This window comes from Ambystoma mexicanum, chromosome 5p, assembly GCF_040938575.1.
Source record: "Ambystoma mexicanum isolate Mex_15411 chromosome 5p, UKY_AmexF1_1, whole genome shotgun sequence".
NCBI lineage: Eukaryota > Metazoa > Chordata > Amphibia > Caudata > Ambystomatidae > Ambystoma > Ambystoma mexicanum.
This window is the reverse complement of record NC_090930.1, coordinates 407,766,255-407,791,375: the sequence shown is the minus strand read 5'-3', so window position 1 is coordinate 407,791,375 and position 25,121 is coordinate 407,766,255. Positions and strand designations below refer to the sequence as shown.

The 25,121-nt window shown below is 41.9% G+C and overlaps 1 protein-coding gene across 3 annotated transcripts in view; it reads left to right on the top strand.

Moving 5' to 3' along the window:
- The window catches only part of MCF2 (MCF.2 cell line derived transforming sequence), a 1,935,885-nt gene that overhangs the window by 1,736,630 nt on the left and 174,134 nt on the right, over positions 1 to 25,121 (top strand). For all 3 annotated transcript variants that reach the window (XM_069612795.1, XM_069612794.1, XM_069612796.1), the window contains one exon: positions 2,701 to 2,796. In XM_069612795.1, the coding sequence (XP_069468896.1) occupies positions 2,701 to 2,796 (96 nt within the window). The remainder of the gene's footprint in view (positions 1 to 2,700; positions 2,797 to 25,121) is intronic.

The following is a 25,121-nucleotide window of genomic DNA, read 5'->3' as shown; positions in this document are numbered from 1 at the left end:
GTGAAGCCATATAAGCCAAATAAAAGAGGTGATCGCTGGAAGGTTTTGAATGAATCTTAATCACTGGCATTGCTCTGGGCAACCTTCCAGACCATCGTTCTTTGCCTGCCAAGCCATTACAAAAGGGAAAAGACCATATGGAAATGTTCCCACCCTAAAAGTGGCAGTCTAGCCCGAACTGCTTGGTTACATCCCTTCTGCACAAGACCATAAGCCATCCCCAAACATGTTTCGGCCTCTTTGGGCCTCATCTGTGAGGAATAATTTGGGTCTCTAGGCCCAGCAGGCACGGGGCACACATCTGGGTATACCTGTCCCACTCATGGTGACTACAGCAAAACAAAAGAGCTGATGGCTGGAAGTTTTTAACTTCACTTACATTTGGCTCATTATTTCTTCATAGACCCACACATTTTCTTGAAATTCCTGCAGAAGAGGTTGACGTTTAACCATGGCTCACCAATGAGGGCCCTTTGACTGTTGTTAGGTTGCCATTCCCGAGAGTGCCCTATGACATGCCCTCTGCCATACTGGGGCTTGGCAGGGGCCTGCAGGGCAATGGGACATGTGCAACTGTTTTTCTACATCCAGCGCACTAGAGCTGGATGTGGACTTTCATTTTTCAATTTCTTGACCTGCTGTGGAGGAACCATGGGGTGCATAGGGGTGCTTTGGTGGTGGGTTTGTTTAGGTTGGACCCCAGGATACTCGCGTGTCATTAAACTTTCAAAGTTATTTTTGGAGGTATTTGTGTGGCCCTTCTTTGTGATGCTGTTTCTAAAATGGAAAACCAGGCTATTGTAGGATGTCAGGATGAACACGCTAGGGGTTTGTCTAAAGAAAACCAGTGCACTATGTTTGCCACCGCCGGAGTTCTTAACAGCAGGTTTGTAAGAAGTAGGTGGGTTTGCTGTGTAAGTTACTTCCACTGGGATTCCCCTAGTAGGCCCAGAAGGGTTACTGGTCAAAAGATTGGTTTTGGAAGTAGAATGTTACATGCACTGCCTAAAATTATTATATGTATCTGTCTGATTGTAGATCAAAGAGACAATTCTATTCAGAATCAAAGTGAATTTTAATCAAACGCAAAACAGCCGACACGTGTTTCGACCACGTGGGTCGTCCTCAAGGCTAGCTGGTCAAGTCGAAATATTTAGGAATGGCGTTGTCACAATATTGTTGCTGGTTGACTCTTAACTGTGTTAGGTGTCCATATCAAACGAACATGCAATTTCAAAAAGCACGAGAAATCGCTGATGCGTAGAGACAAATGGAGTGTGATATCATTGGATAGTTTATCATATGGGAGGTACATCAAATACGGTCCCAGAAAAATGTTCATACAAAACGCTGTAAAGTTGAGGTGAATTGGATTGTTCTTATGTAAAGTGCCATGGGCATAGAGATACACTAGTGGGCCTTTAATGGCATCTAAACAAGCTTGAAAGGTTTCAAAATGAAAGGGTTCAATCCCGAGTGTTCCGCTGAAATTGTATGTTCGTTTGATATGGATATCTAACACCGTTAAGAGTCAACCAGCAACATTATTGTGACAACGACATTCCTAAATATTTCGACTTGACCAGCTAGCCTTGAGGACGACCACACGTGGTCAAAACACGTGTCGCTGTTTTGCGTTTGATTAAAATTCACTAATGATTCTGAATAGAATTGTCTCTTTGATCTACAAACAGAGATACATAGAATAATTTTAGGCAGTGCCCGTAACTTTCTACTTCCAAAACCAATCCTTTGTATTGTAGGATGTCCCCTCTGAAATGATTTGTTTGCTCTTGCCCAGGAGATGTTTATTGGTACAAACAAGACATTTGGAGGCACGGCAATATAAAGATACTGACATTCGCTGCTAGTGCATGCAGATGATTCCCTTCTGGGTGTGGTTCTAACTCTAAAATCACAGAAGCAGCACTTGACATTGATTCAGGATATACCTCAGTGCCAGGGTACTCCGTGAAATGTGTACTCGTGTTTCTTCATCTAACCACCACGTGTATCATTCAGGTCTTTATAGATAGAAGCTTGACATGGTGCGTGAAGCAGATTACAGTTATAGGTGGTACGGACTGGAGTGCAAGCTTAAGATTGGGACTGGAAAAGATAAAACCACCAACAACTCAACTCATTGAAGACAATCAGATCTACATTATATATGCGCTTCTTTCTCTCTTAAATGTGACAGGAGGGTTTCCACAATGTTTTTGGAAAAACACTGTACAGGATATTGACTTTCGTTCTACGATGAGAACGATGCTTTATTATATGGAAAATTGCCTTGGGACAAATAGCCCTGCATGCTATTTATCACAGTACAATGTGTATCTACTGCAATTTTTCAAATCTATGCTTAATCAAAATTGGCCCAGGATACTTTATCCCTGGATTCTATGTGTAAAATTCTGATGGGGCACTATTGCAAAATTGCTGATGCAATCTTTTCCCGGCTCGCTTTTGCAAAGTTATATACCACCCAGGGCTCATTTACTCTAGGGCAGTTTTGGAAACTTGTCAAATGACAGCTGACACTCTGTGCAAGTCATCCGACATCTATGCAGAGCCTATTTTACTGTTTCTGAAAAGTGACTGTAGATAGTGTCTTCTATTCTTGTCACTCTCTTTTATCTCATTGATCTTTCAAAGCTCTTCTCTTGTGATTCTTCTTCTCTCCTGCTGTCTTTTCAGTTCCCTCAACTCTCCGTTGAAGCCTGTGCCACTGGTAGAAGAAAGGACAGTCAAAAGCTGCCTAGGGGCTGCCTGGTCATTGGCTGAAGATACCAGGTGATGGCATGACTTTCCTGTTTGATATTCTGGGGCAGTGCAGATTTTTCTTTGCAGTTCAAGAAAATTGATGGTGCTTTCATGGATATCAAGCTATTGAAATCAATTATTCAGTTCAAGGTGTGGTGCAATTGCTCAGATTTGATTGTGTTTTGCAATTGGTATCCGGCATTCTATGAACATGCAAGTGTTTCTAGTGGCCAAATGGCACAGCTTAGAACTTTCAGATTTGAAGCCTACCCCCACTTTCACATTTTTTCGATTCTGGGCAAATCACATCGTCTCCAGGTAACTCGAGCTGTAAATATGTTTAAAAAAACAACAGAAGGCTGTGTCTAGTACTGTACCAATGACCTGCGTCTCCACCGCACATACATGCCATATAGCTCTATGTACAGGAAGTCATGTGCAAGATGCTCCTGGAGCCAGGTCATCATTTTATCAAATATTGAATAAGAACAATTGAACCTGTCTACAGTTGAAGTCCTACACAAGCCCTTTCCTTACATGCAAACGCTAACTTTACATTTGAGTATGAAGGGCCTATATACAGAATGTTTTGATCTCAGTTGTTATGTGCTACATTAAGGGGGTCAAAACGATTCACAGATGATCCAGGGGCCACATTCCAGAACCGGACTAGGGTGGGAGAGAGTGCTGTGAATGGTTCTGTGGTGAAGAGGTAGAAGGCTAGGGTAGATGAGTCTGAGGACAATCGCAGATAAGTCCAGGAACTGCTTTCCAGTTCCTAACTAGTGGAGGACTACAGGCTCCAGAGAGGAAAAGGGAGTTGTCAGTGGGGATTAGAATAGGAAAGCATACACATGCGAGTAGGTCATAGAACCAAGTGTTTGGCCCAGGTTTGGATCGGGAGGGGAGTTCAAATAGACAGAGAAATGTTGAATGTGCGTGCCGGTGGCATGAGTAGAAAAGTATGGTAAGGGAAAATAAATAATGAAATGAAGGTAAGCGATAGGATAACTTTATTGGAAGTGCCAGCGCCTAGATTATTGGCAGATCCTTGTCTTATTGTTAGAAGAGGGGTCTCTTTCATGGTTTCTCTCCAGCGAGCGCCCGGGCACGTTGGCTCTTCAGGTCTGATCAGGGTGCCTTATAGCATGGAGCAATGGCTGATGGGGCACTGGGAGTGATTGGGTTTCCCTGGGTCCACCTGCTGGAGGAGGCATCACCCGTTCCAGTTCCAAAATGGGGACTTGCCACAGATCAGTGCAAAACCCTTGTGCTTCTTACACTAGCACTGATGCAAGCCCTCCTTTGGGTGCTACTGCATAGAGGGAAGAGTATAGGGGATGAAGGCCAAAGAAGAAGGCAGGGTCTTATGAGCCCTGCCTACACCAGCCCCCAGTGCGCACAGACAGTTTCATGTATTCGGATTTGTATTCATTTGAAGAACAGGGATGCCAGTTTAAATCAGAAATGTCTTCCACTGACGCAATTAAAGATAGCTGAGGCATTCCTCACTAGGGGGCCTTTACAATAGCGCAAAGAGGAAAGCAAGCAATGAGTTAGTTTCAGGTTGTGAAAAAAGTGGGCATGGGCTAGAGACAAAACAAAGCAACGCAACCGATAACAATATAAGAAACCTGTGACTTGCAAAGATAACCTAAACCGAGAAGGGCATGTGTTCCAATTCTAGGAGGAGCACTATACCAAATTACAACCTTACTCTACAGGGGTGTTGGTGTGAGGTATGCAAAGTTCGGCCAGGTTAAAACAGCGCCATCTTTTTGCTATTTTGTATGAAGCAATTCAAGAACGTATTCACGGTTCTTTGCATACCTCTATCCCCTCTCTGCCTCGGTGACAATACAGAATAATCTGCATTTTACTTGGACATTAGTAAAGAGATAGCTGCAATACACTCATAGCAGCACTGCCACAAAGCTCTTGTGATGTCCTGGTGAATGTTGCTGACCTGATGGAAAATGTTTTTGCGGTTTCATTCAGAATAAAACCGCCATGCCCATATGTCACAGATGCCCTGAAGAATGGACCAACGCCCAGATACACTTCAGCAGTTTTTGTTAGGAACATTTGGAAGGGCTCCAAGGGCCGATCCTCGCTCTCTCGTCTAGAAGCAGCAGCACCCCCCCCCCCAACCCAGGCGTCGCCATGTTACTATCTAGTACACATTAACCTTTACTATCTCATTTCTATCTTCACTGTCAGCGACGGCTTGAAGTCAAACGCCCTATCCATCTAGCCTCCCTCTGAGATGACTTCTTTTCATGCTTTGATGTTCCTCTTCCTACATTTTACTGCTGTTCTTCCCTCCTCACACTACTATTCCCCTTCACACTCCACCCATCTTCTCTCCTGGTTCTTTCTCTTCTGTTTCTTTCTCTCTCTTTCAACTGTGTACCTTCACCCTCCGATGTTATTACTCCCATACTCTCTCTTTTGCCACCGTCTCCTCTCCCCTCTACTGCTACTCTCTCCTCTCCACCTCAACTCCTCACTTTCCATTCCACTACTACTCTGCCCTCTCCACTCTATACTCCACCCCACCTTTTACTCACTCGCCCTCCTTTCACTCCATCCGTAAACTTCCACTCACTCCTGTCACACACCTTACATACACATTCACAACACAGTACCACTTGCTCTCGCCAGTCAATACCTTACATTCTCTGCAAATTGCCTTGATACTGAAGTCAACTGTCCTTCCTTCCTCCTCCTTCTGGACTCCTGGTCAGCCACCTCCTCCACCTCAGACCTCACCTGAACATCCCACACTTTCCTGTTTCCTGTCTCCCTGGTTATGCTTCCACTTCTGCTCCCATTGGACGTCTTCCCCTTGCCAGTCTTGTCCTGAATTCCTCTCAGGGGGTTCTCACAAGTGTCAAAACACATAAAAAGGGCGCTAAACTCTGCCCCTTATTACTGCGTTGGGCCGCCTTGCTGGGAGAATTGTGGCCCGTGTTGGAGAGTGTTCCGGGCCATGTTAGGGATTCGTGGTAAGGATCAGATAGTCTTTGTTTTTGTTAGGAAGCCACTACACATAAGGTTCATGCTAGCTTGTCTGAGAAAAGCTCCGACACATATGCTGGTGTTGGTAAGTTGTGCGCAGCATCCCAGGCAGCTGCCCTGGCTTTCTGTCACTTCATTTGCAGCTCTTGAGCTTCCCCTGGCTTTAGTAATCTGATGACTGGAGTCCTTTGCTGGGAGGCTCTCATGGACTGCTGTCTCGCGGGCTGTCTGCTAAATACTTTGGCTGTAAGTTGTTGTCTAACTGGTAAACAAATAAAATGGCCACTAATACATTTAGCAGGTATGGGGTGATCCACAGTGGTACTGTTGAGACACATGCAGGAACTTAGAGAGGGTACAGGAACTGGGACCCTCCCAATTTCCACCTTCCCCCTCTGAGGTAGGAATGGCTCTGGCGTTCACCTGGCATGTCTCGCACTCCAGGCTGAGAGGGGTCCACATCCTCTTTTGACAAGGTCAGATTGCTGACCTTGTCACACCAAAATAAGTGCTTTTTACGAATAAGCCATTTTAAACACATCCCTTCCGCTAAGATATTCAAATAAGGCCCAAAATAAAAATCTTCAGTTTAAGGAAGAAAGGAGTCGCACACTGGGTACAATATCATGCTCTTTTGTTCCATGGTGAATAGCAAATAAGCCCTTCCCTTCCAGCCTTTTAAGCCTCCATACATGAATAAGTTGCATGCACTATGATGAAATTAATATTATGTGGTGTAGGCACTATATTTAGGGGACATACATCATTTCTCAACTGCCAGATGAAATTGTGCACATTTCATTTTAGGAAATCACTGGGGATGTCAACTCACCAAAATGCCAGTGGTGGAGAAAATTACATCACACACCTTTTGGCATCACATGAAGTCGAATTACACTTGACATTGAGTGAATTTGACTCACAAAAACACAGGAAGTGATGCACATGACCCTTCTGCCTGATTAGACCAAAAGAAGTGACATCACGCATCTAAAAATACCTCCTTAAGTGCAAGATCAGTACAATCTGAAATGGTAAAAAAAACAGACAAATGTTTGTTTTAGGTGCCAACCATACGTTAACTAGGGTGCTGGTTCAATACATCAAGGGTGTAGTCATGCTATGCCAGTAGAACTCCAAACAGAACATCATAGACGAGGGGTAGAACCTTCATATTCTTGCTCAGCCTTGTACGTCCAGTTACTGCCATGTGTGGCGGGTCGGAAGTAGGAGTTGGGCACATTAAGGGCATAATGAACTTCTATTTAATGACATTATATGATATGGCCTAACTTTCCCCATTGCTAAAGGGATCACCCTGACTATCTAAGAAACTAAGGGTGTTGGTCTGTCATCAGGAAGTCCCAAAGGAAAATGTTCTTGGTCCAAAGCTAACTGTATCTGACCCTACCACTAGTTTAACCAACTTAAATTCAGCCAAGAGAAGGTCTTTCTTCTCCTAGGCCTCCAGGATCTGCCATAATATGCGAGGCCAAGCCTCATACACTCAGGTAAGGCCATTTTATACTATGGAGAACCTCACTTGCCAGGTACGCAAGATACAGTATCACAGTTCCAAGTGATGCCATTATTATTATTTTATTTATCATTTGCCAAGTACATTCTCAATCATCCAAGTGCTGCCATCCTATTCCTGGTAAATCCTAATATGCCTGGGATAGTCATTGCATGGAAGCTACTGCCAGGTTGTTTCTTAAGCCACTATTTATTTATTTATTTATTGTGTGATATAGTTTAAAATCAAACTTTTCACACAAACGCAAACGTTTGACACAGAACACATTACAATGAAAACAATCAGACATTGTGCAAATAGCTCCAAAGATCAATATCAATTATTAGCACCAATGAAGCTTAAAATGTAAACATTTAAAAGAGAAGAAGTTAGAAAGTAAAAAAAGACACATTAGCATACATCAAGCTAGAGGATAGCAGTATTATTTCCTCACAGTTTCATCAGCACTAACTAAAAATCAATCTACACATAATTACTACAAAAAATCATATTTATAACAAGCCATTAGGGAAAATAAGTAAAAATCATTATATACTCTCACATAGTTTTGCTATAATAACCAAATTGATCCGGGAATATCACATCTAAAAGACCCAGCAGCAATCATCATGGATATTGTTGGGTCTCCGAGTAGAGTGTACCAAATTCTTTGTGGCACTTCAAGCGTTTCACATGGGTATTTTGTTAGTGTTTTAACGTGTACAGTGGAGAGTTGAGGGCAAACTTTTACCAGATGGTGTAGTGTTTCAACTTCAGTAGAGCAGAAACGACACACTCTGTCGCTCTGAGGGATGTTTTAACGCGCACCTTTTACTTCAAGAGTTGCAAACAGATTCAGCTTTAAATACAACAATTCTCACCTTAATCTTATAGAAGGATATTTATGCAATATTACATTTATAGAGCCCACCGATATTGTTTCATAAATGCAATGTTCAAAGACTATAAGTGGTTAACAGAAGCCTATTTTCTGACCAATACACTTCAAAAAGGAGCTTCTTAGCTGTGCTTGGTCTACATAAAAGCATTTCCTCTGTTATACAGCAGTGCCTCATCATCTTAGTACAATTTTCTGCCCATAGTTGTAGAGGTTTACAGCTACCCAATGATAGTAGACCCTGCAACTCTACAGACCTCGCTGAGGGCTCCAGAAAGCCTCTATACAATTGCAGGGTTCTCCAGTCGATCGTCGTCTGAATCGAAGTCTTATAGCCGACAGTGGAGTATCTTGGAGCAAGGAAAGTACCTTGCGCCAGATCTTGCCCTCAAAGACCGGCCACTGTACCTCATTTACACCCACCTCTGCATCATGGATGACCCGAGAGATGATCTTTTGCTTATAACATTTTAATAGTGGCAGGATGGACAACCATCCAAACTTTGTCTAGTTTTAACTGTGATGTAGAAGTAATTAATGCAGTCTTAGTAGCTGAGCATTGTTTATAAAATGACTTGGAGCGACAAATAGAAGTTCCAAGGTAGTAAAAGGATTGCACTTGCTCTAAATTTTGCACATGTATCCACCGTTACAATTGTTAGTCTCCTTCTTTCTAGATTGGTATAGGACAATAATTTTGGACTTAGCCTCATTAATCTCCAATCCCATCCCCCTAAAATATGAGTCTACCTATTGCAAGGCTCTTTGGAGGCCTACTTTAGTATAGTCAAATCGAACCAGGTCATCGACATACGAAAGGTACGGGATGTCCAAATTTCCAGGTTTCAGCGGGTGAATGAACCTTCCAAGGCACAGCCCAGATCCGCGATATAAGCTTTAAAGAGGAAAGGGGCCAAAACGCATCCTTGGCGCAGGCCCCTCTTTATCCAGCCAGAAGAGTTCCCAGTGCCATCCAACCTCACTTTAAGTCTGACTTCCTCATGAAGTGCCAGCAACATATCGAGTATGGGCGGAGGGCAGCCTTGGGACTTGAGTTTAGACCACCAGAGTCCACAATTTACAGAATCAAATGCTTTTTTATGTCCAAAAAGGCCACAAATATTTATTTCCCATTCTCCTGCGCCTGCCTCATCAGAAGAGAGATGATAAGGCCATTAAACAAACGCTCACACCCTTTTTAAAGCCGGACTGGGCTATTTTACTCCTCATGGGTAAGTTAGTTTCATTACAAAGATGCTTCAGAATCAAAGAGGAGAAGATCGTATGTGAATCGTCCAATAATGAAATCGGGCAGTAATTGGTGGGATCCAGTCTATCGCCTGCCTTATAAATCAACCAATATCTGCGACTGCACAAAGGCTGACAAGTCCACCAGACCTTCCACTAACCAGATGACCCACTGAGGAGCTCTCAACATTGGTCACGCTGCCTCGCAACTCAGACGCCTTGACAAAGACGCCTTTTATGTCGAAACACGTGTTGGCTGAACTGTACATATAAAAGGCTGAACCTCACTAATAAAATCTTTTTGAAACAAAGAAGAAAATCCTGCTATTTTCTATAGACTCAGAATAAAATACTTTTAAGAAAAAGTACCACGACCGACCTAGCGCCAGTGTGACACAGGCTCACTCTGTTCTAGCCTTTTCCTGAGACGACAGGGCACCGTCTCATATGAACCCAGTCATCGGCAGCAAGGTCCCCATTATTGTGTACAGATCAGCGCTGTGATCTAAACATTCTAGTGCTCTTCCTCCCCCTGCCTTATAAATAAGTATTAGCGTACCATCTCTCCATGTAGATGGAATTATCCTTAGTTTATTCATGTTATTAAAAAACTCAAGGAGTAGTTGAGACCACACACCAGGGTGCGATTTTAAAGTGAGTTTCGAAAGACCATCCGGTCCTGGAGCGTTGAAATTTCTGGATCTCATAATAGTTGAGTGGACTTCCTCTAGGGTGAGGTTAAAGCAGTCCCAATCAAATGAGGCCACTCTCTGAACCTCCTTGTCCCTCAGAGCATTAAGGGGGGACCCCCCATAGAGTTTCAAAAAAGAGGTCGACCCAAATATTGGCTACATTAGGGTTAGTCTGCAGAGACCTTTGTAAACACTTCTCTTTTATTAAAGACCCAAAAGAGGCCCCATTTTTGCATTCAGAGAGGCTAGCATTCTTGCTGCATCATACTGATACTTCAGGTCTCGCTTTGCTTTCACCCGGTTCGCGTATTCATGCTTTACTTTTTAAGGAGAGAGAAACCTGTACTCCCCATTTTCCTAATTGCCCTGATCTGTCGACGGAAATGTATCGTTTCCATATTAGTGTCAGAATCAAAGAGAGGTTTGTGTATACTCTTTCTACCACACCATCCAGCCTAATGTAGGGGATCAAAGCCGTCAGAGCAACCTGAAGAAAAGGGGCAAATCTCATTGCAGTAAATATTTCTCTGTTATCTGCAAGTAGACACTCATTATGTTATTAAACCTGAACGCAAATTTAAGTCTCCAAAGAACTCTATTGTTGCCGTCACTTACTTTAACACACAAATTGTTGAAAGTAGGTGCATATTCAATGCCCAGGTGAAGCGAGAGGGTACAGCAACAGGGATCACCCCTCTCCCCCAAGATCTACCACCATTAGAGATTCAACCTTATAAAATAGATCCTTTGACAGAAAACTCCTACCCAGAACCACCCTTGTTAAATTTGGGGCAATATCTTTGTGAAAAAGGGAGGGGAGTTGAGACTTTGGAGGATCCTAGAAAACAGGATGGGTCATGGGTACGGGAAAAGAGGGAATACCGCGTCTCACCATCGGATGCCTCACCCCACTCCTCGAAGATAACTCACCTAAGTGATCCTCCCGCGCTTGTCCACTCGCAGGAACTGGATCCAAAAGCGATGGCCGTGTCCTGGCATCCTGGATGACAAGTCCCTGAGGACTAGCGGGTGAGACACCCTTTGGTTTTTCACAATGTATACATTCCTCACCAAATTCTGTGACCGAATGGATCATAAGAATACTCGGATCCAATGATTCATTCACAGTTTTTACCGGTTTTAGAAATGTGGTAATTGCTCCTTTTCCCACCGTCAAGGAGTTTGTTTTGGCCTTTGGGCCCTTCTCGTGGAGTTCTTCATAGCATCACTCACTATTGATATACCCTCCAATTTCAACCTCTCATCAACCAGTGGAGTAGCAGATACAGTAGTAACACTTCCTTCAGCACTCACTTCATCCACAACATGCCCTTTTTTACAGACAACTGGCCTCTGGGTTTCTGCAAAAAAAAAACTACGGGAACCCCCAGTGGATTCATTCGATTTTTCAGATTTCTTTTTTCTTTTTTCTTAAGCATGGCGCTTTTTCCTCATCAACTCTAATGCTCCTCCATGGGAGATAAAGCAACTTGGACAATTTGGTTGGCACTGAGCTGTGCCTTGAACCCAATGGCTCTTTTGTGTTACTGGTGGCATGGTAAGCTGGGGACCAAGCTGCAAAGGGCCTAGAGATTTTGATTGTACTTTATTTTCCTGATAAGGGGAAAATTCTCCTAGGTCCACCAGAGTTCTGAACAGACAGACATTCTGTCGTTTGTCCCAGGCCCGGGACTCACACATCCACGAGCCCAACGACAGCCTAACCCGCTTGGCTAGTTCATGGGAAACAACGGGCCCCAGCATGGATACATCAGTAATAAGGTCTTTATGAGGACAGTTTATTAAATCCCCCAAATCAACGTGATCCAATGAGCATGACACCTCTGACAAGTTCTGGACAGACACCTCTAGTTGGTCTATACGCATATTAGCAATGGTATTGGGCGACAATGGTATTCCTTCCTCATTCAATTCTCCAGCCACAATATCCACAAAGGAGGGAGCAGTCGCTTATTAACCTTACTAGCCCATGCTTTAATTGTTGTCAAAGTATTGCTCAAATTCACCAAATCACTTTCTCCTTCATTAGTCCTATTACTCAAGTGTTTTACCATTGCTTCTGTTTTTGTCAATGTGACGGGCTCTCAAGTTAACATTCTATGGCAAGGCATTCCATAACACAAGGAGTACAACATTACTATCCAATGGTGCTATATAAATATGTGTTTTAGAACATAAATAAGTGTTTTAGAGACAGCGGGCCTCATTATGAGTATGCCGGTCCGGTAACAATGGTGCCAGTAAACTACCGGCACTGTTGTTACCGGACCGGCATACTCGGAGTTCTGCCGGCGGGTGCCATACCTCCTGACCTGGCGTGCGGAACGGCACCCGCTCACAGACTTTGACGGAAGCACCGGCACTGTTATAAACGGTGCTGGTGCTTCTGTCCTCCCCATTACCATTGAGTCCTATGGGAATTGAATGGGAATGGGGAGTCATTTTGACCGGCGCCTGGCTTTGGGGAATTACCGGGACCACCGTGGCTGTAATGCCCCGATTATTCCCCAAAGCCAGGCACCAGTAAAAAACACGACTCTGGAAGCAGCCATGCCGTTTTTACAGGCACAGCTACCGCAGAGGTCGTAATGAGGCCCAGTATGTGTTATATTGGAGATCAGAGTGGATGAAAAGGAGTTACTCAGCCTGTTGGGCACCAACCTTTTGAGGGCGCAGTGGTTGAAGGAACTGCACCCCCACTCCTCCAATGCCCACAGAACACCAAACACACAGCTGCACACTGCACGTGCTATGCGCGTATGGTGTGTATTTCAGGCTTGTGCTTGCTCTGCCACTTGCAGCGCTCCGTCTCCAAAGTCACGGACAGCAAGGAAATACTCACAAACTTTAATGTACTCCTCCAGAAACTCCAAACACACAGCTGCACACTGTGCCTGCTCCACGCATACAGTGTGTCTTTCAGGCGTGTGCTTGCTCTGCCACGCACAACGCTCCTTTGCCAAAGTCACAGGCAGCAAGGAAAGACTCACAAGCTTTAAAGTACTCCTCCAGCAACTCCAAACACATAGCTGCACACCATTTCTTATGACAATGTATTCATATTTTGCCTTGTACAGCTTTGTACTATTGGGCCCCTCTTCACCCACCGGCAATGTCAGATGTAAGACTAAGAGCCCTATGGGGAACAAGGGTGGACCTTATATTGACTGTGAAGTTGTGGTGGGTAATGGGGAAAGGATTTGTGGTACAGGGATTTTGCGTGGTCTTGGATGTGGCAATTGATTGATTGAATGAGATAGTTGTAGCGTGCAAACTGAACAGATTAACTGCATCTAGGCACATTGTTACATTTCAGATGTAAATGAGTCAGCGTGTCTACTTTCAGTCCAAACCAAACAGAATCACTTCTGGATCTTATTTGAGGAAAGATATTTAGCAAAAGCTCTCCCCATTTTGTTAATAAGTGAAAAAGCTGCCTTATAAGGACAGGACTACTGGATTCAAAGTCTCCATTTCAGCTAGTGCAGTCTTTAGTTTTATGCCAATTATCAGTGGACACCACAGGACACACAAAACATCAAGATGAGTTTCAACATTTTCCATTTATTTTTTACTTCAAGGTGAGGTCAAGTATTAACACAAGAGGCTGGGAAGAAAACAAGTGTTGGCCAAGCCAAAACAAAAAAAAACACATTTTGCCATGAAGATTTGACAGCAGTGTATTTATAGCCTTTAATACATCGACAATTGGCAGTTTCAAAAGGAATTCACATTTTAAACACATCTTCTCTGGCACAAAGTTTAGAATCTGCATTTGGGTAATTTCTTTGTGTGCAGCAGAAAGGTGCTTCTTTGGAAAACATGGCAACATCATATAAAATTGCAGGATAATTAACTTGACTTTTAAAACTTTAAAATTAATATTTAAATAGCACAGGAAATGTTCCCTCGCTTTCTTATTCACATTACTGACATACTTGGCCAATTCAGATTTTTGGATATGCAGTTCTATGATTTTTAGGGACTGAATTTTCAGGATTTCCTTCCGTCAATTCAAACTTGTTCAAGACCCAGTGTTTGGGCCAGTTCACATGGGTGTTCCTGGTATGTGTGGAACGCTGCGTTCTGACACTCAACCGAGCAGGTAACTACTCGCATCTCGCAGTTAAACCTTTTTTATGATAAATGAAACACATCCCTCTCCATTTGTCTTTGATTTCACCCTACACACCAAACATTTGTTTTAAACATTTAGCCTTACATGTGTAGGTGCTGCATCATGTGAAGCAGAGTCACCTTATTTATACCTGAGAATGCAAACCAATACCCGGTTATGTCTCTTACACGTGGCATATTCACCTAATGACATGTTCAGCCTCACATGTTTGAGGTAAAGTACACAATATTGTGGCAAGTACAAAACTATTTCAACATGTTGTATGAAATTTTAAGATAGTTTCACCTGAAAGGATTTGCGATCAAATAATCAATCTTGAGCATGAATGACATTTCAGTAACAGCATCACCAAAAGGAGGTTTGGATAAACATATTGTGCCTGGCATGGATGGCCACATTGAAAGAAAGTTAAGAGAAGGTGGTGTTTTTGCACAAAGTTCAATACAGAGAGGATTCCCCATTAAGCCAATATTAAGTAACAGTCATCCCTTGGGTGAATGTTGCTGTGGATGTGATAGGAGTGCTGCCAGATTTATCATAGTTCTAGTTGATTGTCATTCAAAATGGGTGTAAGCAAAGTGCTGCGAGAAATAACCACCAAATTTGTAAAAGCCTGTTTAGAAGATGCAAGTCTTTCTTACGGATATACAAAAGAAATCATCACAGATCATGATGTTCAACTGATTTCTGATCAAATGGGTGAATATATGAAACATTGTTTATGGCTCCAAAAATACATCTTTGGTCAATAGACCCTATATCAACATACAGGTCCCCAGGTTTCACAAAGAATTCTTCTAACTCAACAACTGAATATATATGTGTATAGAATCTGTTCATATAATAATAAAATACTAAAAACAGTCACCACCGTGCTGATATATACATTTCTGAGGCGTGTGGATCTGCTTAGAATCACATACCTTGCATAGGCCAACATCTAGTGGTAGGTGCAGAGTATTGCATAGTTTGTTTTGAAATTCGAAAAAAGGGACATCGACAGGGTGTGTTTGTGATACTATCCGTAGTGTGACATGTACTGTACCCATTGTCCTTCACACATTGAGGGTTCTCCAATTGTTTTTTCTGCCATCGTGGTTGGTCATTTCCAATGGGTCCATTAGCCTTATTATGAGGTTGGCGGTAACCCCGTAACACTGAATCCACCACCTGACTTCCCGGTGCCACGGGCCATTACAAGTCCCGGCGGAGCAGGAAGTCAGGTGGCAGACTTTGTAAGTCCCCATTTTCGTGGAATACCAAAGCACTCCACGGGAATGGGGACACGGAAGCACCAGCACCATCAGGCAGACTCATAGTGTGGTGGTCCGGAAACAAGGGTGCCGGTAAGCTTTCCGGACCACCACACTATGAGTCCCCCCCCCAAAACCACCCCCGAAATGAGGCCCCATATCTTTCAAACTTTAACATCATTATAACTTTATTTTAAAACTTCTAGCATCCTTTTGATGAACACAGTTTGACGGACACTTCGAGCAGCAGCAATCATAACCCGTCGACTGCAGATCTCGATGGATTCCTTGACAAAGCAACGTCAGGCTCTGGCCTACACCTGGCATCGTCTCACAGTAGAGAGAGTGGGGGGACTGATTATCTCCTTTTAGAGCGTGCATCCTTTCACTCCCCTTATACACTTTTCTTTAACTGCCGTTACAAATTTTATAAGCAATAGAAAGAACGCCCTTTAAATTATGTCCATAATGTAACAGAAAATTCCCTTGGAAAGAGACTCATTGAGTATGTAATCGCTGCCTTCCCTGAGATCATCCAAAAGGACGTCGTGCAAACTCTTTAAGCCTGAGAAGCTCAAAGAGCGGTGCACCAAACGGTTGGTGGCCTATGCTATGATGGGCGAAGCTGATATCACCTCCAATGCCATCAAATCAGATCTTGAAGGCCACGGCAGCAGACGTGTTAGAGGAGTCTGTTCACTTCTGCGTGTCAGTCCGCAGCCCTGAAAGGCAGGCCCAGGCCACTGCTATGTGGAAAACCTCTGGCAACAAAGACACACAAATACACCACAAGCATCATTAAGACACAACACAGACAGGTGTGTCGAAAGAAGGCCACAAAATAGTGGAGGATACCACAAACGCTACAGATTCCATGCCCCACAAGCCTGCTGCTCTTCCACTCTTGCGCCCACTGCATGGCATTAAAATTAAACAGGAGCCGGTTACCGTGCTACCTAAACCCTTGATGGAACATGTTTCGGTAATGTTGAAACACACCTCGAAATCCCAAAAAACACCCAGTATAAAAAAACACATAGAAGAATCTCAACAACACTCCAAATATGCACCAGCTGCCCCTACAGAGGTCCTTAGATATTCTAAGGCCACCTCACCCATGTCTCAAACGTTACAAAAGAAGAGGTTAAGGGATGATCCAGAAGCATTAGTGTTCCCACTATCGGGAACACCTAAAACGGGGCCTTGGATTAGAGAGCGGTTTGAAAGCACTATGGATAAAGTTTCATCCTTTGTGTCTTTTATGGCAAAGTACCCAATTACACAGAAAACCCTGGATTTAGAAATGGGAGAACCACAATATAAAACCCTCAGGGCGCAGAAATCTCAAGCTCATACCGTCATTAACACTACTTAGCCTACACAACAAGACATGTTGCAAAACTCCCCATATCCTCAATACAGCCATGACCAGAGGGATGATAGCCAAGGGACTTTGTATCCTGACCCTAATACGCCAACCGGCTATGAGCCAGATGATCATAACATTTCCTTTTTTTCAGTCTCCAGATGAAGCACCTGAGCCAGGTCAAATTTCCCCCATTGAGGATTAGCCCTTATTTAACAATCTACTTTAAACTTTAAAATCCAAACTCAGTACATAGTTGAGGACAATGGATTTGTAGATGACATTCTGAATGAAAAGAAATGAGTCAGTCAGTCAATATCTCTTCTGCAGTCAATTAAAAAGATAATTTCCCCATCGTTAGTTTCACATTCTTTAACACGGCCTGTGACCCCCACAGTTGAAAAAGTATTTTAAGCCACTACATCAGACCCCCCTCTACATTAGAGGCCATGTCAAGCCAGATTCTCTTTTTGGCACCACAACAAGGAAGAGGGCAGCCACACCATTATCCAATGCTGACGCAGTGCCAAACAAAGAGTGCAAGAGACTATGCGATGTAGGCAAAAGGGTAACCACTTCTGGGGCTTGTTCTGCTCGCATAGCTAACAACTCTACTTTGCTTGCAAGTTACAATGCTGCCCAGTGGGATCTGGTACAAAAACATCTGGACTCAGTCCCTGAGCCAACTAAGTCCCAGTTACTTAAAATTACAAATGAAGGGAAACAGCTGGCACAAAATATCTTTAAAACATTCCCTCGATTCAGCAGAGACTTCTACCAGAGTCACAGCTGAGGGCACCTTACTCAAACACCATTCATGGCTTCGTAATTCAGGTTTTAAACCGGAAACACTTCTAAACTTACCCATAGCAGACTCTGTGCTCTTTGGGAACACATTAGATGATGCTTTAGAAACCACAAAGAAAGAGAATGAACCTTTAAAAACACTGGGCCATATATTCAATACCCGGCTTTCATTTCAAAGCCAAGGGTTCACAATAGCTTCTTAGTCTGGGTTTGGGTCCACTTCCTCCTCGTGGTATACTCCTCAGGGACAGTCTTCCTATTTTCAAACCAGCCAGCAAAGAGATTTTAAAAGGCGTGAAGGGTGGGGCAGAATTTGCAGCCTCTACTGCTCCCTCCAACAAATGATGCTCTAGTTCAGGTCCTCTCCCATGCTTCCCCAGTAGGGGGTCGCATAACTAATTTTGCCTATGCATGAGAGGGCATAATATGAGACCAGTGGATGTTAACAACAGTGGTCAAAGGTTTTTCAATAGAGTTTGTACAAAACCCTTACCACCATCCTCCAAGATCAAGGAGAATGTTTTAGGAGCATCCCCTCATTCTACAAGAAGAGATACACACACTACTACAGAAGGGAGCAATAGAGCTCGTTCCACAAACTAGAGGTAAACAACGGTATTTATTCAATATACTCACTTCCCAAAAAAGGATCTAACCATGTGCACTGTTTTAGACCTGTGTCCTGTGTAGCCACAAACATTCAGGATGACAAAGCTGCAGGAAGTAATCCCCCTTTAAAACAAGGGGTTTACGTGGCAACATTGGACACGTGTAATGCACAGTCCTTTCTGAGGTCTTACCTAACCTTTAAGATTGAAATCTACAAAGGTCAGGTGTCTTTTCTTTCTGCAGGGGAGGCAAAGTTATAGGAGAGGCCCCAAATTTTTGGGAAATCCGCAAAGACGCAATGGAAAGAAATGTTGCATGCGCCTACAGCCCAAACTGCTGGATGGATTTTCACCAAATTTGCGCTACGAGCGGCGGCTTGGTCCAGAAAGCATGTTTCTGGAATGTTGGTGCAAATCTAGTCCTGTAGTTTGTTTTTAAAATGGGCAAAAAGTTGGTCCAAAAAAATGTGTGATATCTGGGTCCGGTCCGCAGGCTCATTTTCTGATTCAGAGTCGGCGGATGCCCTTGGACCAATCAGGGGCCCGCGTGTCATTGCGGACATCAGACGCACCCACTGATTGGATGGTGAAAGACGTGAGCTGCATCATATTTTTGAGAACGGTCTCCATTTGGATATGTACTGTTGTCCGCGAAGAGCACAGTGAGGAATAAGGGTGGAAAACACATTTGGGGTTATTCGTTGGCCAAAAGAGGGCCTGGAAAGGGTGGGAGAGTGTAATAAAGTTGACATGGAGCTGTTTTTATAGGTGAAAGAAAGGTGTGCATGTGCCGCTGAGCCTGCGCTCAATTATAGTGTCCGCGGACATCATACAGATGGCAGGGGGTTCTGGGTGAGTCTTGTTATTTGAAGGTGTGTTGTACGTACTTATATGGTATAATTATACAGTGGGGGTTGTGGCCACTGGCAGCACATAGTGTAGTAATAAGCGTATAGTAATTATAGGTACTGTAGGGCGAGTAGACAGTATTTGTAATATGGTGGAATTATATAATTGAAGTGTATATGGTATTTAGGATTGTAGTACAATTGAGGATACTGCTTATGGAATATGTATTTGTTTACTTGTGAACATAACAAATAGTATAATACTTGGTATGGTTACTTAGTTGCATGCAGTAATAAAGCTGTAAGCTTTTATTCTTTTTCTGTGAAAAAACAAACATATCTTTTGTTGAGCAGGATAGTTTAAACGCTTCAATTGCACCCAATTTTACATTTGGATTTACTTTTTGGACCCTCATAATAAGTACATTCAATGTACTATTTTTGGTAGAACATTAGTGTGTGCTACACAGTTGTTGTGACATGAAATAATCATTGGGAAAAAAAAATCCTTACAGGATTAACAAAAACACTACTATAATTATGGGAGTGTAAGTGTGATAGTAAGCTTGTTTGAAGTGTGTTGTTATTACGGGTTTATTCTAACTATGTTGGACTTTACAAGAGGTTTTTCAGTAGGAATAACTGTGTTGGCATAATTGAAGTTTATTGCAATTAAGGGTATATTAGAAGTAGTTAGATACCTGTTGGCGTATTTTAACTGTCTTTGGTTTTAAAAGTACTAGTGTAGTATATTAGATGTAGTTAGATACCCGTTGGCTTATTCTAACTGTTTATTGTACTATAGTTTAGTGTGTACATTTGGGGTGAAAGACTATTAGGTAGGCATTTGTTAGATTTGATTGTAACGTTGGCGTATTGTAATTATATTGGATTTTACAAGATGTATTGCAGTAACAAGAACTGTTATGGCATATTTTAAGTGTATTGCAAGGAAGGGTGTTTTTGAAGTAGTTAGATACCTGTTGGCATATTCTAACCATCTTGGCTTTTAAAAGTACTATTGTAGTATTATGGATGTAGTTAGCTACCCACTGGTGTATTCTGTTTATTGTGCTACAGTTTAGTGACTAAATTTGGGTTGAAGGAATAATAAGTAGGCATTTGGTAGATTTGCTGGTAACCTATGTTTTGGAATAACAGAGGTGTAGTTAGATTCAAACCAACCACTTCTTTTTTTGGCATATTCAGTATAGTGGCCTGAAGTGGTTGTAGCACCAGTTTGGTAGATTATGCCCACTGTTCAGACGGTTTTCTTGCCAAGAGATATTTGGCCGTGTGTGATGCTAGTAAGCTTACAGTTATTTTTGGTTCCATCTGCATTGTACCTTAGAAGCATTAGTATCACATATTGGCCATGTGAGTCTATTTGTATGTTGGAACGATTGTCTGAATTACATTCTGTTGAAGCTGGTGATATGAATATATACACAAAATCGTTCATTGGTGATGGGCTCTTGTGAAACATGGTTGCAGAGAGTGCATGTATGTTTCCATGTGTATGAAATCTCGAAGATTTCATTTATAAGGCTGCTTTTGATTCCAGTACTTGTAGTTAGTACATTAGGAATGATTGTGGAACTTCCTGTGTGTTTATGGTGAATTTTACCATTCCTGTACAGTAGTCCAATTCTTGCCTTATACTTGAGACACTCGTAAGTGCTGTCATCGCTGACATTTCTATGACGGATGAGTATTTGCAAACACAACTGGTCCGAGCCGTTTAAGTAAATGTTGTGAACAATTGGTAGCAATTGGAAGAGAAGATTGATTGCTGCATTTGCATAGCAATTTACTCCAGCTGTGCTGCTGAATTTAAAAGGACCAGCGAGTTGTGCCTCTGCATCCTCTGATGGGCCTGCAGTTGTTTTTTGAGAAGAGGCCTTTGCCGCTTTGTCTTCTTTTGGACATGTAGTGAATTCTGTACTAGATAGTTTTGGGGTTGTATTATTTGGTGGAGCAGCAGTTAGTCTTTGTTTCTTTAACAGTGTTGTTGGGAGATCTATTATAGTTCTGTTTGTATTCATTTTCTTTTCAATTTTTTTTCTTTTTTGAGGTACAGGGTACATATCTAGATGGGGGTGCACAGTGCATGTAGACTGTTGTTTTCTAGGATGCAAGGAATTTTAGCGTTGATGTTGTTTGCATCAAAGTTAACTAGGAATAGACCATTAAGTGTAAGCAGACGCGAAAGTGCTACATAACTCATACATTCTTTAAAGACTGTGCTGCCAATGTCAATCAATGCATGATCTAGAGTTAGACCTTGCGATTTGTGAATAGTGACAGCATATGCAAGAGATAGAGAGAATTGTTCTCTCTGTACATACATGTCTTTGAAAAGAAGGAAAAGTGATATTGTGCGGCCTATTGTTTTAACTTCTGCAAGTTTGTCAAAGTGGGTGTTGACAAGCTGAATGTTGTTGTCATGTGGATATGTTTGGAAGCCAACAACTGTACCATTTGCTCCATTGACTAAACCTTGTTCTACGTTAAGGTTACATTTTAGAGTTCCTCTGCAGTTTAGACACAGAGTTAATACTTTTTCTAATCAAGCTGGGTTGGAGATACATTTTTTTGAGCTATTTAGTAGTGCTGTTGCTTGTTGTCACATAGGGAGTGTTATGCTGTGCACTTCTATTTTGTCTGTAAAGCTGATATGCAGTATGGGTTGCATTTCTTTTTTCAACATTGTATCATTGAATTGTCTACAGCTTGCAAGGGTTGGCATTAAGGACATGTATTTCATATTTTGTTAATTGTTCCATGAGATCAGGAGCAGATGTGTTTTGCCCATATAGCTCATGGATTAGTCTAGTACTTAAAATGGATATTGCATCTTTAGTAAGCAGACCAGTTCTAATGCTTTTTAAAATGTTAGCATAGGTGAGATCGGCAGACTGACGCATGTTTTGACTTAGTTCTCTGTAGCGAAAAATGTTGTCAGAGATTTATATTTCCAATGCTGCCAAGTGGGTTACGGCATTGTTTGTGTCCTAATGTTTTGAAAATAGGTTGATCTTTTACTGGTGTTAACTGTAGGAGGTCTCTGAAAACAATAACGCGTTTTCCTCCAAACAATCCTTTGTAGTTAGTTTTTAGGAGTTCTTGCATTCTGAGATGAATTAAAGCCAACATGAGATGGGAAACCATGCTTACTTCATCTATCAGGAGCACTTTAATTTGTTTTCTGAATTCTGCGTACTTCAGTAGCAGCTTCTGCTGATAATTTGTAGTATTCTAATTTGTTTTGGTATTCTACTGGGAGGAGCAGTAGTCGGTGTGAAGTTATACCTCCTATTTTGTAGGCGGCTAAACTTGGGGCTGTTCAACAGATTAAAGTTTGTTTGTTAAGTCCTGTAGACATTGGCTGATTATTTAATTTGAGAATGGTTTACAAGAATCAGCTTCACCATTTATATACAGGAGCAGAGGTTTATAATTTCTACAACTACAAGTTTTAGTTTCATGTTTAAAACCATGTTCAATTTCTTCAGTGGCTTCTAGAGAAATGGTGAGTTGTTTATCATTTAGTTGTGAGTTGAGCACTGACCAGTCTTCTTCAGGTTGTTTAGATTGATATAGTATTTTCTTTACCTCAGTCATGGCTATTTCTGCTTCATTTAGAATGAGTGGTTCTCCAAGTGGTTCTTGGCTTCCTGTAAGGGAAGGTTGACTGCACTCAGGAGTGTCTTTATCTAGTAGAGCTTCAATTGCTTCCTCTTGTTGGTGTTCATTGTCCAACATTTCTTTGCATTGTTTGAAATTGACATTTGTTATACTGCTTTCCTTTGCTTTGACTGCAGCTTCAAATGTGTCATGGTCACCTGATAATTCTTCTTCTTTTCTCCAAGGTTTAAAAAGTTATAATAGGGTCATGTAATAATGTTCTCTATGTTGCAGAGATTTAAATGATAACTTTATAAGATTAATTAGGCTGGCTTTGGTAAGTTTCAGTAGGCTTTCTTCACAAGTTGAAACTGAATATTTGCCAGTTGTCTTATCTGGTGTGAAATTGTTATTGTAGGAGTAGTTTTGGGCTGTGTTGTACAAGTACATCTTTTCCAAAGCAGTACTTCTGTTTGGGTAATATGTGTCAATTAAATTATTTTTTAAAATGCCCTAGCTGTTGGGATCATTTGTGGCTATTGTTTCTATGTTTTTCAGTTCTTTCAGTGTGATGTTGGACCAAGGTTTAGCCAGACAATGTGTTCAGATTCGCCATATACGGCTGTCACTGTGAAAAGGTCTGCAGCTTTGTAGCACCTGCATTCTCTATGGGAGAACATTTTTATACCGAGGCTCTACTATTTTGGTGACTGTGTTTTGTCAGATTGTATGTCATCCCAAAGGTCTTTTAGCTCTGTTTTCTGAGCTTTGGTTAAACAGGCTGTGGCATATCTTGCAACTGCAGTGGAATTGTCTGCAATGTATTGTATGTCTATATTTGCATTCCACAAGAGGGCAATGATTTCATTGTAATCATTGATGTACTTGGATGCTTCATCCCTTTTAATGTTGTATGTATTTTTAGGGGATTTGCCTTTTACACTGTGTATAACAGAAGACATGAAGCTATTTACTTGTCCTATTTTGCAAACTAGTTTACGGAAGCCGAAGCAACATTTGGTATAGTATTTACCTTTGTTTTTATATCTGTGTCAGCAGTATTTGCCACACTTAACTTTTTGGGAGTGTAAGATTTGTGTACCTATATCACTGTGTGGTTTCTGAAGGGATGTTGCATGTAATGTATTTTTCAATGAACTGTAAAACAGTGGCATCACTGTCACAGGCAAATTTGGGAGCATCGTTTATCTACAAAAGCATGTGGATGTGTGGTGATCCTCTGGATTGATATTCTTCTCTCCAAAAGAAGTGTTCCACTTCTCTGAGTGGAGGGGTAGTTTTATTGCATATAAAGTGCAGCATTGCCAAAATGTGATGGTGAAAGTACCTTGATACATGGACAGGGTCAAGACAACAGCGTTCTCCTGGTGTTTTTATATCTATTTCTTCTTTATTTTGGTTTGCTATACGTAAGAAGTTGTGCAAGTCATCCCATGCGTATTCTGCACAACTTAGAGTAACAAACCATGTGGGTGGGCCTAGGTTTCTTAGCATTCAACGTACATCAGTGTGACGTCGGAACCACTATTCATTTGTACCATGCATGTTTGCCTAGAGGTTTGTGATGCTTGACTGCAAAACTTCATCTTTGTCTTTTATCTTTTGATGCAGTTGGGTAGCGGACATGTTTTAAAAATTAGAGCCTGTTTTTAATGTGTGTCCAACTCCACTTTTGACCAGGAGGTGGAAAATGTATTCTACATGTTGTCTGAATCTGGGGTCTTTAGATATTCTGATGCAGTCATTTGTATGGATCTTTCATCATATCTTTCTCTTTCCCTGTAGGAAAGCGTAGAGTGTAGCGGGTGAATTGTAGAGTGATCTAAAAGGTTGGCTGCAGTAACAGGATCTACACATTCATATTGGCCAGTTGGTGGTGAATCTTTAATTATTTGGGTGCTTTCTCTAACGTTTTCCCGAATGTTTATATCTCTGTAGTATTGATAGTTTTCTTTGAGATATTGTAGGGCTTGTCTAACTTTTGACTTTGTCGACTAGTTTTTAACAAGTTGTTTTGTCTTTTGTTGGTACACCATTAACTAATACAATCAATGATTGATCTACTGACCCTTGTACCCCTAGAGTTTCTACCTTTTAAGATCTAATGGCAACTGTACTACTTTGCCACAAATGCCTTTGGGTAACTCTGATGGAGGCAATTTGGCTGTTTTCTGTTGAAGGCGTATTATAGCTTGAAATGGGTGTACTGTTTGGATTATAATGCTCTCATACAAGTTATGTTATTGGAGAGCTTTTGGAAGTGGGAAGACTTCTAAGTTGTTAGTAATAGC